This window comes from Ranitomeya variabilis, chromosome 1 (genome assembly GCF_051348905.1).
Source record: "Ranitomeya variabilis isolate aRanVar5 chromosome 1, aRanVar5.hap1, whole genome shotgun sequence".
Lineage (NCBI taxonomy): Eukaryota > Metazoa > Chordata > Amphibia > Anura > Dendrobatidae > Ranitomeya > Ranitomeya variabilis.
The window spans coordinates 66738824-66753068 of record NC_135232.1 but is presented as its reverse complement, the minus strand read 5'-3'; the positions used below and the strand labels follow the sequence as shown (position 1 = coordinate 66753068).

At 44.2% G+C, this 14245-nt stretch overlaps 1 protein-coding gene across 6 annotated transcripts in view; it reads right to left on the bottom strand.

The window, feature by feature from the left end:
- The window catches only part of UNC13B (unc-13 homolog B), a 328189-nt gene that overhangs the window by 156884 nt on the left and 157060 nt on the right, over positions 1 to 14245 (bottom strand). For all 6 annotated transcript variants that reach the window (XM_077284764.1, XM_077284742.1, XM_077284725.1 and 3 more), the window contains 2 exons: positions 8456 to 8755; positions 5615 to 5705 (listed from right to left, as the gene is read on the bottom strand). In XM_077284764.1, the coding sequence (XP_077140879.1) occupies positions 5615 to 5705; positions 8456 to 8755 (391 nt within the window). The remainder of the gene's footprint in view (positions 1 to 5614; positions 5706 to 8455; positions 8756 to 14245) is intronic.

The window sequence follows — 14245 nt, the reverse complement described above, 5'->3', positions numbered from 1 at the left end:
AAGGCCGATAAGCGGATAGATGAGTGACGGCTCAATCAGCAGGTAGCGGTACAGACCCCTCTGGAGGACGCGAGGATTGACGGATATCATTACCAAACGCTGAGTCCTGGGGCCAAGCCTTTATATGTTCAGCAGAAGGCACGCCAAGCCCCCGCTGCTCGCCATGATGCCAAATGATACAAGGATCATTACACACTTAGGATACCGGAAAGCCCGCCACAAAGGATGGCAGGAAACCTCACTTTACTCAATGTCTGCAGCCGGGGAGGGAGGGGGGGGGAGACAAGTGTGAGCACTATTATGCGGAGAAACGGTGCTAAGGTTTAGGTTCCCAAGCCATACAAATTAAAAGTGAAGAAACCTAGCACTCAACTTTGGTGAATGATGCGGGAAAATTTATTGTAGTAAATGCAGGAAAACGTTTCAGTCAATGGTGACCTTCATCAGTTACTACATAAATCGTCAAAATACAAACATATGTGTAAATACATAACAAGAGTAACAAATAAATAATAATAATAATAATAATAATAATAACAACTACAAAAGTATTTGCAAGGTCATGTTACAGGAAGGGAGCTAAACAGGAAGGGAGCTAAAAAGGAAGGGAGCTAAACAGGAAGGGAGCTAAACAGGAAGGGAGCTAAACAGGAAGGGAGCTAAAAAGGAAGGGAGCTAAAAAGGAAGGGAGCTAAACAGGAAGGGAGCTAAACAGGAAGGGAGCTAAACAGGAAGGGAGCTAAAAAGGAAGGGAGCTAAACAGGAAGGGAGCTAAAAAGGAAGGGAGCTAAAAAGGAAGGGAGCTAAAAAGAAAGGAATTTTAAAAAATGTGTGGATTTGGTCTTATTTATTTTTACTGTTGATTTAAAGTGTAACGGTCGTTCCAGAAGAGGTAATAAAATTAAAAAAAGTAAATGAAAACCCTACAGTGTAATCCAGAGTTGGGTGAAGATGATGACGGCTTACTACATATTTGTCCTCCGTGCAGTGTCAGTGCTCCCGGGCCCCCTTTGCCCGGCAGATCTGATGCTATTCACAGATAATATGTGCACTTATTGAACCGGCTCTACAAAATCACATTAATGAGGCCGTCTCTTGGCTCGCCCGCAGCCCTGAGACACTGGGAAACAAATGTCCTCGTCGGAGGTGAAGGCGCAGATTTATTAGAGTGGGCGGAGGAGAGCTCGTTACTGCCGCTCATGTCCCGGACTGACAAGACGATCCTATGATCATAGGGACACAAACGCTGAACAAATGTACAAGTCACAGCGGTCATGGCAACGAGATGGGCAACACATGCCGGCCCACGCAGCTTTCTACAGACCCTGAATGTCTGCACTGCGGTAATTTTATGGAATTTGACGCCCATTTCACCTTTTTATTGCAAAAGTGAAATCCCCCCCCAAAAAAGCATGTGGATCCGATTCCTTAAAATCTCATCGGTAATGCTGCAAATCCACGATGGAAGTTGTCATTATCGGACGGCTGGAAAGACGAAGGTTGCAAACTACTCCTGTACAATAGGGAAAAAGAAAAAAATATACAAATCCTAGATCAGACGGCGCACGATGCTGGTGTGGAGCCGCTGAAGGACAACAAGTTCCAGCAGGCCACGCATTACATACGGTGTTCCTTTCTCCCCATAGTTCACACGCACAACCCAGAGACGGGAGCCCGGACACAGCAATCTGCCATCATGGAGCATTTATCCACAGCAGACTGTCGCTTCGCCCCGGCGACTCTTAATATTGTGGTTATTATTTGCCCTTTGCAGAATGACGAGCGCCCGGTAATCACAAATTATAATCTGACATTCCCAGCGAGCAAAATCAGCTTTGGAGGGAGAGATGAGCAATGTGCTTCCATGGCTGCCACGTAATTGTGAGTAAAACTTGCCGGGATTACCACTGAGGGCAAAAAATAAAAAACTTTTCTCACCTAGTATGTAAAGGGGTGGCCTGTTTGTAACTAGCAGATTTAGGGTCCCCCGCTCCAGACCCCTCTCTAAGAGCCACAGAAGAAAACCACTTACTAAAGGCAGCTCTGGTGAACTAGACCAATCCATTATTACATTATTCTAAAGATCACCTGCCACTTGCCATAAATATGTAATTTTTTTACCTGGTATAATTGCGGCTTTTCTCCTGAATCCGGCGACGTTTTCTTTTCTTCCTGGGCCTCACCGTTCCTGAGATACAGCCGCCTCTTTTCGGTGTATAAAATATAGCTTTTGTTAGCCAAGTAGGCGTGGTCTTCAATTCTTCATGCAGACTACACCCACTTGCAAAACTAGATTAGATTTATATACGGGGAAGAGGAGGCCATATCTCAGGAATGGAAAGGCGCAGAAACCAAAGAAAAATATCGCTGGATTCCGGAGAACAGCGGCATTTACGCCAGGTGAAATGTATATTCTATATGTGTGGTTATATTTACGCCAAGTGACAGGTAATATTCAAAGATCTAAAACTAACACGTACTAAACACGTATTAATCACTGACAGAGTTTGTTCACATGTGGCAGTTTTGATCCATTTTTTTTGTCTAGATTTTTTTCCCCCTGCTGAAAAAAAAGCAACGTTTTACTGTAGCAACGTAATGAATGTGATTTCTAAAAGCTCATTCACACAGTGCAGGTTTCTTTGCGGTTTTTTTTATTAGGTCAGCGTTTTTACTTGTTATTCCGCATGGAGCTCTAAATGGCTTCGTTAAAAAAAAAAAAAAAAAATGCATGAAAAATACAAAAAAAATTATATATATTTCTGTGCTGGTTTTCTGGCCCTAGCCTTAATGTTTCATGCTGAAAAAAATTACCCATAAACACTACGTGTGAACATACCCTAAACAAGTAAAATGATATATTCCCCAGCAAATAATACATTCCCAGGGAAACATTTCTAGACAGATTTACGGCTTCTCACTATTGGTATGAGCTCAGATTTGGGTCTGCTTTATTAAGAATACATTCTAAAAAAAAATTGCACTCATCACAATCAGCCAGAATAATTTTATTGGAAACCTTCCTTTCATCAGCGGAACCTGCAGAGCTGCGGTGAATTCAGAAACGGATACTATACCACATTCTGCATTATACTCCTGAGCTGCATTCACACGTCTGCTCGCTGTTACAGTGGATCAATCACCAGATATGACAAATATATTGTTAAATAGATTTCTTGGACCTGATAAGGCTGGTGTACTTACTTTGAAAATCCCTGTCAGAATAGCTGTATCATCCTAATTAAACAATTTATGATTCCATCAATCGAGTGAGAAAACTCTTGAGTAAGTGTATTCATTCTACACCCACCCAGGATGACAGAGCTACAGCTTGTAATGAGCAGGGTGAGATCGCAGCAGGGAAGAGGGACAATGAGGAGCTGACAATCAGGCTATATGGGCGGAGGCTCAGCAGCAGCATGGAGGTTGGAGAATGAGAGGCTAGAAATCAGCCTAAGTGGGAAGAGATTCGGCAGCAGCGGGGGGGAGGAGAGACACTGAAAATCTGGTGGTCAGGCCAGGTAGGGAGAGATTCCGCAGCAGCAGGGAGGAGGGAGAATGAGAGGCTGGAAATCAGCCTAAGTGGAAAGAGATTCAGCAGCAGCGGGGGGGAGGAGAGACACTGAAAATCTGGCGGTCAGGCCAGGTAGGGAGAGACTCCGCAGCAGCAGGGAGGAGGGAGAATGAGAGGCTGGACATCAGTCTAAGTGGGAAGAGATTCAGCAGCAACAGGGGGAGACACACTGAGGATCTGTCATGCTGGCTTGGTGAGTGTCTTTCATTAAGGATTATAAAGCCATTCAGACCTGGATTTTCAAAGTAAGTAGACTAGTTTCATCAGGACTAAAATATCTATTTATTAATGAGTGTAGTCTGTATAGTAAAATCTGGTGATTTTTTCAGTCGACATGCTTTTTGACAGACCATAGTAGTTGATCTGAGCCTAAGGCGTCATTCAGATATCTGTTTTTCATGTACAAGTGCTGCAATAGTGAATGGGGTCATTCATATGTCCGTGATTTTCTGCGGACCTAGTAGTCCGTGCTAAGCCGCGGGGATATGCTCGACTTTGATCTGAGTGTAGGATCAGAGTTGACAATGCAAGTCAATGGGTCTGTGAAAAAAAAAAACTTGGACAGCACTCTGATGACATCTGAGTCCATCCAATTTTCACAGAATTTTCCACAAAAAAAAATAAGAGAATTGTTTCTCCAACTAAGAGAAAAAAAAATATCTGTGGACACTCAAACTAAATCTAACTAAAAATCACTGATGAATCTAGATCAGTTTTTCTCGTGTGAATAAGGCATTAAATTGTATTTTCAGGTTTTATGTTGTTTTTTTTATTAAATTAAAAACAATATCTCATAAAGCACATCACTTTAGCTAAATCTATGCAGACACTGAACCAGCAGAAAAACCCTGGAAATCTAAGCTCCGAAGCCAGAAAAAAACCCTCTGAATGCAGCACTGGAGCATAATACAGTCTGACTCCGGATCAGTACAGGAGAAATTATATAAAACTGCTAAAAATGAATTGTTCTGTCACTGAGAAAAACAGAAAACCTCTCAATGCTGGGTGGTATCAAAACAAGCATTACCCCAACAATCCCCTGCTAATGTTTTCCAGGTCTTCTGCCAATCCTGCACTCCCAGCTCAATCCGTATTGACATGTAACCACTGCAGTCAATCAGCGGTCATAGCAGTGACTGGTCGGTCACCGCTGCGGCCAGTGATTGGCTACCACAGTCACATGTCCATTAGGACTTAGCAGGAAGTATGGAGTGGGGGGGTCACCACTCCTGGGAGTAGTTAGCTGCAGTAGACACGTGTTTGACCAGACCAAGAAGGTGGTACATGGACCATTGAGGGACGCAAAAAGTGTTGAAACGGGGTCAGTGAGTGACTGGTGAGAATTCCTCACTTTTGTGTAGGTTTTTTCCCCAATGTGGAGACATCCCCTTAAATTTTCAATATAGATTAACTCTATACGTATACTATGAAATTATAACCGTACACTTTATGGCATCTGCAGCCCAATGTCACCGCAGACCGTCTGCAGCCCAATAGCACCGCAGACCGTCTGCAACCCGATGCCACCGCAGACCGTCTGCAGCCCGATAGCACCGCAGACCGTCTGCAACCCGATGCCACCGCAGACCGTCTGCAACCCGATGCCACCGCAGACCGTCTGCAACCCGATGCCACCGCAGACCGTCTGCAACCCGATGCCACCGCAGACCGTCTGCAGCCCAATAGCACCGCAGACCGTCTGCAGCCCGATAGCACCGCAGACCGTCTGCAGCCGATAGCACCGCAGACCGTCTGCAGCCCAATGCCACCGCAGACCGTCTGCAGCCCAATGCCACCGCAGACCGTCTGCAGCCCAATGCCACCGCAGACCGTCTGCTGACTGCTCCTGCAGAGAAACAGAAGCTGCTCCTCAGCCCCGCAGGGTTATTGTCAGATTCCAACTTCAGTCTGTGCAGATCACCGCTACGTATGTGACAGGCGAGATATCATCTCCGGGTGATTTTAGAACATTCTTTTTTTCCCAGTGGACAACAAAGCTCAGGACAAACATGAAATAATAACACGGCTTTGTTTTCCTACCTCGCTTATCTGTACCCGCACTTTATTAATCGCTCGGAGCCAGCGCGCCTTAGCAGGGGAGAAAGGAGGAGGACCAAGATCTTCCTGGTAGCTGCAAGGGGAAGAAAGTCACAATTTAAGAACATTGCAATGAAACTGGGACACTATACAGGAGCAGGTCATCGAACAACCCGACTACCCCACATAAGGGCTCATTCAGACGGCAGATTTCGGGTGTACGAGTGCAATCCGTGGTAGTGCTCATACCAGTGACAATCTATGGGGTCATTCACATTTCTCCCCGAAAAAAAAGGATGACACTCTGATCAGAATCCATTTGTTTTTTCATACGTGGAAAAATTAGACGTATGACTAAGCCCTTGGCCTAGGGACACCGTTCGGGGAAGTGCCATAGAGGGCACACATTTGGAGAGGAACCATAGCGGGAAAATGGGGAGGACTGTAGTGGTGACACATTAGCGGGCAGATGTGGGGGGCACTGAATCGGGCTGTGTATGATACTGTTATGTGGTCCATGTTTTTTCTGCATATATTTTATACGTAAAGCGAGAACATGGGCAGCACTTGTCAGAAGAAGAACGTAAACCTTTACTTTGAGGAAAACTGGTGCAGCCACAGCTTTAACGGAGGCAAATTCATCCCATTTATCAGACCATGAAGATGTCTGGGCGGGAGATTTATCTAATGCAAAGATTTCCCTAATGCGGAAAGTCCTGTCCACCCACCATGTGTGGGAAGTGCAGCTGTACACGGACCCCCACTGCAACATGACACATGGTGAGGGCCCAGCGGGATGGCAGAGAAATTATGGCTGGGAAGTAAAATGTGGTAACCTGATCAGCTCCCGTCTTATGTTATAGAGATTAGAAGAGAATAAAGGAAGAAGAAAATAAAACCCCACCCAGAGGCGCAAGGCACCGGGCAGACTCGGCACAAGAGGACTGCAAACACTGGAACAAATTTGTGTTAATAACTTTGCATTGTTGCCGCGTTGGGCTCGGAGTCGGATGAGAGAATGAGCCGTACAGGCGTTCCCTGCCGCAGCCGTTATTAGATTATAGGCTTGGTGCAGGGAACGATCCGAGGGCCAAAGCTTTCATCTTACTCTGCACATACGGCGAGCGTGTGCTTCCTACAGACACCGCAGGAATACTGATGGTGTGAACTCTCTGCCCTAAACTGCTGCAAATATCTGCTCCGTGCCAACCCCTGCTGAGCCCAAGAGACACCCGCCGTGAAGTCGGGTCATACGCTCCTTCTGACAATTTATATTTCTAAAACATCTTCCATAATATTCGCCTCTCTAAAACTTTTCTCATGCTTCTCTCAGCTCTCCGGAATGCACTACCCCAGACAATCTCGTTAATTCACAGTCTAAGGCCTTTTCACACATCCGTGTGTCCGGTACGTGTGATGACAGTTTTCTCATGGACCGGAGACACGGATACACGCAAATGAATGGGTCTATGGTCAGTGTGTGTCCACAGACCTTGTGTCCGTGTGCAAAACATGCTGACATGTCTGGTTTTTACCGTCAGCATGGACAGCAAAACGTCCTGCACACTAATACACATTGATGTCCTCCGTGTGACACGCATCGGCACCGGGGAAGAAGCGCTACAGTAAGCGCTGCTCCCAGGCGGCAGGTGCTGAAGACGGCTCTCATCATTCTGCCCTGCTTTGTTGGCAATCGGCACGAGCAGAGGAGAATGGTGAGACTTACAGTAAAGTCCGAACGATGACAGCAGGTGGGGGCTTTTGGGACTCTTACCCCTGCTAATAACAGTGACAGTAGGTGCGGATGATCGAGGTACCCCTCAGCCGCCACCTGCGATATAATTAAACAAATGAATGAAAAACCCGACGTAGGTTCCCCCCTATTTTCTTGAACCAACCAGACAACCCTCAGCCTGTCAGCTTCAGCAAGGCTAGTTATCAAGAATAGAGGGACCGGGTCCCCATGCTGTTTTTTTTAATTCTTTAAATATAAAATAATAAAAAAAAATGGCATGGGGTCCCCCCCATTTTTGACAACCAGCCTTGCTAAAGCACACAGCTGGGGCTGGTATTCTCAGGCAGGTAAGTGGCCATTGATATAGGCCCACCCCAGCCTAAAAACAGCAGCCCGCAGCTGCCCAGAAAAGGCACATCTATTAGATGTGCCAAAGGAGGAAGAGGTGGGCTGTGACGACATATTGTTAATGGTGGATCCTGTATTATTGTACATAGAGGTGCTATCAGTAGCTGTAAAGGAGGAGGTGAGCTGTGACATGACCCATTGTGAATGGTGGATCCTCTGGTATTAGTCATTGTACTGAGGAGGAGAAGGAGAGCTGTGACATCACCTATCGTGAACCGTGGATCCTGTACATAGAAAGCTTAATGGGAATGTGTCATCAGAAATCACCTATTTTCACGAAATGTTTATGTAGGAACGATGTGATGAGCCTATGTATATAGAACCTTGTATATGCCATTTGTGCTCCTGAGCCAATGTGTGATGCTGCCCCTTGTCTGTTGTACCCACGTTTTAGTTGTGTGATACAGTGCTGGTGAACCAGTGTCTTAGGCTCATTTGAGAACGCTTATAATCCTCCTATATATGGACCTGTCTGATAAAACCATGCTGCATGAGTGTAGATACACCAAAGTTTAAGCTGGGGTATCTAAACCTCTGATATGTGAGGATGTCCTGCTCCTGAGCCAATAGATCCAGGCTTCTGCTCATGTGCGTCACTGCCGGGTTCCCACCAGTGTATCTAAGCCTCTCCTGTGCGGGCTCAGAGCACCATATAGCAGTACATGACCGGGCGTCAGAAATAGTGTGCAGACGATACTGACCTCCCTCGCTTCTCTAGATGAACATCTTTGGTTGTTTCTAGCTCTTGGGGTGATTTGGCGGTCACGTCTTCCAGTTTTGCCTCGCCTCCCTGAGGTTCTTGTTTCTTGGGCTCATGGCCATTGTACCATTCTTGGTCACTTTTCCTCTGGTTAGCAGAAGCACCAAAGCCGTAATTTGGATCGGGCCGCTCTTCTACGTCCAGAGACTGTAGGCTCTCATGATAATGGTCAGAATCGCTCAGCTGGGAGCTCCCTTGGCTGACATTACCAGACGAGCCATACCGACTACTCCCAGCGGGGCTGTGGGGAAGGAGGGATCAGAGGCAAAATTATTCATGTACCAAGGATCTGAGCTTTTACCAGCATACTATCAAAATATGGCTGTATGGAAAAATGCAGAACACCATGAAGATCGATGGATAATCAATTTGGAAATATGTTCCTTCACAGCTTAATACTCTGGTCACCTCCGGAGCTGCATTCTGAATTCTGCATGCTTCGAGTTAGTGCCATCAAATTAAAATCAGTGGTGACAAGTTATTCAATGTTAGTGGAGCGACTAACGCCCCCATTTCCCGTGACACATGGTATAATGGATCCTGTCTGTTCTCATACATGACAGCATGCTTTTTTGTTATCCTCCATGGATGTAATAACGTGACATGATTCTCTTAATATGAGAAGGATTATGTAAATAGAAAAAAAATTGATAGAGCAATCCTGTAATAATATTACTACAGTTACCGTACATTATACCCTTCATGCAGCCATAGGGTATGTGCACATGATGCGGATTTTGCTGCGGATCTGCAGCTGCGGGTCCGCAGCAGTTTCCCATGAGTTTACAGTTCAATGTAAACCTATGGAAAACCAAAAACGCTGTGCACATGCTGCGGAAAAAAACGTGCGGAAACACAGCGGTTTACATTCCGCAGCATGTCACTTCTTTCTGCGGATTCCACAGCGGTTTTACAGCTGCCCCTATGGAAAACCGCAGTTGTAAAACCGCAGTGAAAACTGCAGAAAAACTGCGGTAAATCCGCGATAAATCTGCAGCAAAAACGCAGCGTTTTTGCCCTGCAGATTTGTCAAATCTGCTGCGGAAAAATCCACAGTGGCCAAGAATAAGTGTGCACATACCCTTGTAGCAATATAGGGGTGTCCATTGTGGGTCTACATATATGGCCACTTGCAGGGATAGTTATGTTACCTCATTAATGGGGTTGTCTGGCCCCAGGCTGCAAGTCTGTAGTCGCTCTATGTGACTGAAGACTTGTAAATCCTCACATCGCATACTCCAGTATCGGGAGCGGTGGGCACGTGACCACAAGCATGTGACTTGCAAACATTGGATCATATGCAGAGTAAACGTGTCCGGCCTCGCTCAATGCATGTGTGCAGACTTGTCTAGTGGGAATGTGGCGGGAATTCTGCAAACTGCATACTTGCGGTCACGTGACTACCTGCTCCTGGCCCCAGCACCAGAGAATCCTCACAGCGTGCAGTGTGCGCAACGTGAGGATTCACAATTCTGCTGTCAAATGAAAGACTTGTAGCTTAAGGCCAGACAACCCCTTTATGACAAAGTACACGGGGAGCGTTCGATTTTGTAGCGTTTTTATGCAAATAAGATGCTGCATTTTACAGCATGCTGCATTTTTGTTTGAAATCTGCAGCATGTCAATTTTTTCAGTGTTTGTGCAGCAGTTTTTTTTTTCCACTCAAAAAAAGCATTGCGAAAGTGCAAATAAAAAAAAAATGTTTTTGCTGCATTTTCGATGACTAAAATGTGTACTGTAGACAAAACACAATCTGCAAACACATAATGCTGCATAATAAAATGCAGCAAAAACACTGCAAAAAAAAAAAAAAGCAGTAAAAACTACATCTTGAAAGCAGCATTTTTACTGCCAGGACAGTAGTTTTTGTGTGCAGAAAAAAAGGCTGCTTGTGAACATAGCCGAAGAGGCAAACTGGACGCAAAGATGATATTGGTGTCTTTGGCTGAAAGGGATATCATCCAAACTCAAAACTTTACAACCAACTATATCTGCCTATTTTTGAGAGAGATTTGCAGCAAATATGGAGCGGATCAGTGTTGAAAAAATACGCTGCACTGGATCTGACCATGTGAAAAGAGGAAGTGAAGCATAGGGCATAAGATGGGGCAACTTGAATTGGGGGGGGTGACTACCTTTCCATGGGTCTATCAGCACAGAAACTGCCTTGGAACCACTTTGCATGCACTCGACTTGAGCTCAAACGTCCATTTTGATGATCTGTCATCCTTTCCTACAGGGTAGGAAGCCAAATCACTCTGTCACGTACATAAGAACTACCTTAGCCCACAACTCAAACACTGAGGGCTCATACAGAAGATCCATCTAGGTGTTCTGCATAGTTTACCATACACCCTTTATAGGCTCCCGTAAAAAATGGCTTCATGTACAGTACATAGTGTCACAGTTTATTATTACGTAAAAGCATAATATTAAAAGAGGGCACCAAGAAAATGACGTTACATTGGACAACTGCTCTGTTTAAAATATTTAGACCTGAAATGTGGCATCAGAGTAGATCTCTATAAATGTTAAGGCAGCTGTACTAAAATGGGGTCGTTCAAGATATTCCCCCATTATTGACTTTGAACCTGTGCGTCTCAATTGTAAGACAACTACTCCCAAAATGCCAAGGCACCTGGGTTCCCTCCAGCCATGCTGAATGTTGCCGTTTTACAATGGCTGCAGATCGACAGGTTGGATACTACCAGTCTACATAGTTTTCCTGTTCAAGGAACGGGTTGCATAAAAAATGGCATTAACCACAAATACCCTCAACACACAAGTGTCATAACACTTGTCATAATAATAAGTAACATCATTAGTTTTAACAGTGACCACCATTTTCCTAATACCCTCTTCATGTAAAAGCTACATATATGTTTGCAACAAGGCCACAGACATCGAAGCTTTAATAAACAGACAGCATCAAGATACGAGGAAAGGTTCCTAGGCAAGGGCACTTTGAACTTCTATTAGTGCAAAAATCAAAATATCTAAGCACCTAACAATTACTAAAAAAAAGCTTGTAGGTTGTTCTCCTACATTGGTCATCATGAGTGTCCTTGAGCTAGGACCTTGACCACATATGATTTTCACCCACTTAGGTTTTTCGTGGAGAAAATGATTGGTAGTCAGGTAGACTGGGTGACTGCAGTATAACTGGGTAAAGAAGACAAATGAAAAATGGGGCTGACCAAACATTTTAGTAGCTGTGGGAAACCGCGGGTTGGATTGTCATAGTCACAACTAACATACAAACTAGAATACATACTCAATCTAAAACTATGGTGCTTGAGTTATTAGCGGGGGACTTCATCACATCAGAACAAGCAACACAGCAACAAGTCTAAACTGCATCATAAATGGTTGCATGATGGACACCATTTATTATGCCCAGCTCACTGGCCTTGGTTCCCTTCTTTTGAGTTTCGCTGCCTTTCCTTTGGTAAGAGGGGAAGTGCAGACTTGAGAGCTTGATGTGAAGTCATTGCTCTTTGACTCAGCCTGATCTTGATCGTCCAGAGAACTTGCAGACATTATTTCCAGACTTCTCAATGAAATATCCAAACGGGGCGAGGGACTCAGACTTCGGTCAGTTACGTGTTCTTTGGCTTGCTGCTCATCGAAAACATTTGTTGTTAGAACGCTAGAGGACTCCGAGTGGACAGAACAGACGTCAAATTTCTCTTTGGCTTGTAATAGGCATTGCCCAGAAACTACTGCAGCTCCATTTAATTTTGAGGCTTTATCAGAATGTGTAGAACTATGCTCATTCTCTTTTATAGGTAGGTCACCTGCACTAGTTTTCAGGATCACTGGCAATTTAGAGGAGTCAACTCTAGGAGGAACTTTTTTGGATTCCACCTCCCAAGCCAAAGACCATTCCATATTTCCAAACACAGGTGACTGGCTATTATAATGACTATTTGTATTTTGTACTTCAGTCGCCTCACCTAAAAGGCTCTTTGTAGAAGCTGGGTCAGTCTCATGAGTAGAAATTTCTGGAATGGATGGCTGCTTAATTAAGGAACCAGGAGATTTATTACTATTTATGTCTTTGTAAACTACAGAAGACTCATCAGTATCTAGTCTTAATTCTGATGGGCGAGTCAACACGTCATCCACCTTATTAAGAGAGGCCACATTTGACAACTCAAGGATGATTGAAGATTTATCAGTTGGGTGTGTTGATTCCTCTTCATTGGGAAGCTTCTCCAAATGATCCACATTGGCTTCACTTTCCTTTAAAGTTATGGTGCTTTTGGCTTGAATGACGTTGCCAATTTCTTTGGATACTTTACAAGTCTCAGCTTTCAAAAGAGATTCTCGCTCAATCTTGGTGCCTTCACTTGCTATCAGATTAGATACGTGAGTTTGCTCTTTGTCATTACCAGTTGCTTTCAAATTGCTATTTGGCTGAACAGAGGATTTGGACTGATTGCTACTTCGACTGGTAGCAACGACTGGTCCAGTTGGTTTATTGGTCACGTCACTGGAAGACTTAAAAATACCAAAAAAGTCACTGGAAAATGTACTTGTCTGAGGTGGAGAAGGAGAAGAGGAGAAGCTGAACAATGAGCTTTTCTTAGGCATGGAAAATGATTGAGACTGAGGAGTAAAAAAAAAGCTGGATGTAGGTTTCTGGGGCTCACTGGGTGATGTGGAAAACGCACTGATTTTTGTCATAAAGCTAGAAAACATATCAACTGATGAGTCAAACACTGATTTTTCCTGCTCGGGTGGCTTGCATGCATTTGTAGAGGACGGATGATCTAAAGGTGTAAAAATAGGTGCATTTTCTACTGCTGGCTGTGAAGGACCCAGGTTGCTCTGTTCAAATTCATATTCCTTTGGAACTTTTTCATCCTTTCGCAAATCTAAGTCATTGGAACTAGTCTTACATTCATGTCCATCATCTTGGCGTTTTAACAGGATTTCCTTATTGGACCCAAAGCTGCTAGGAGCTTCAATGAAAACGGATACTTGCTCTCCAAATAGAGAACTAGAGACATCTAAAATATTGGCATCGGCAGCAAACACATCTTCATTTACGGTAATATTAGGAAGTATTTCTGGTACTGAAGGTATCATTTCACTAAAAGGTTCTGTTACACTATCTCCTGTGCTGTCGGTAAGGTCACCACTTACTTGGCTGGCATTTTCAGAAAAATAGTCAAACTGTTCACTTTTTGAATCAGACGCATACTCATTTTGCTCTGCCAACTTACTATCTTCATATTCACATTCCTCTTGTTCCAGACCCTCATTCTGGAACTCATGTTCTTCAGGAGTTATATGAATTTCATAATCTTCCTGCAATAAATCATTATCTGGATCATATGATTCCATGTCTGTTCGATCGGTATAAATATATGGTTCGTCTGGTGGTATATGATCATCAAGCACACAGGATTCTTCTACCAGTGGACAATCTAAGTGAACTGATGGATCATATAATGAAGCAACTTCATGCAAATTTGGTGGTTCTATAGAAGGTGTATATTCCATATACTTCTTGTTCAGGTGGGACTGTTGAAAATCTGGTATGGGCTTTTCTTTCTGTGAAGAGTTTATAATGCCATCCTCCATTGGTCTTTTTGGTATAACCTGAGCAGGGGTCTTTTGCTCTTCAAACAAAGAAAAACCAAAAAGGCTAGAAAACGTACCAGTAGTGGATGAGGGTTTCTCATTAACGGTGGGCTTATTTGAAGAAAAAAACGTAGGCATC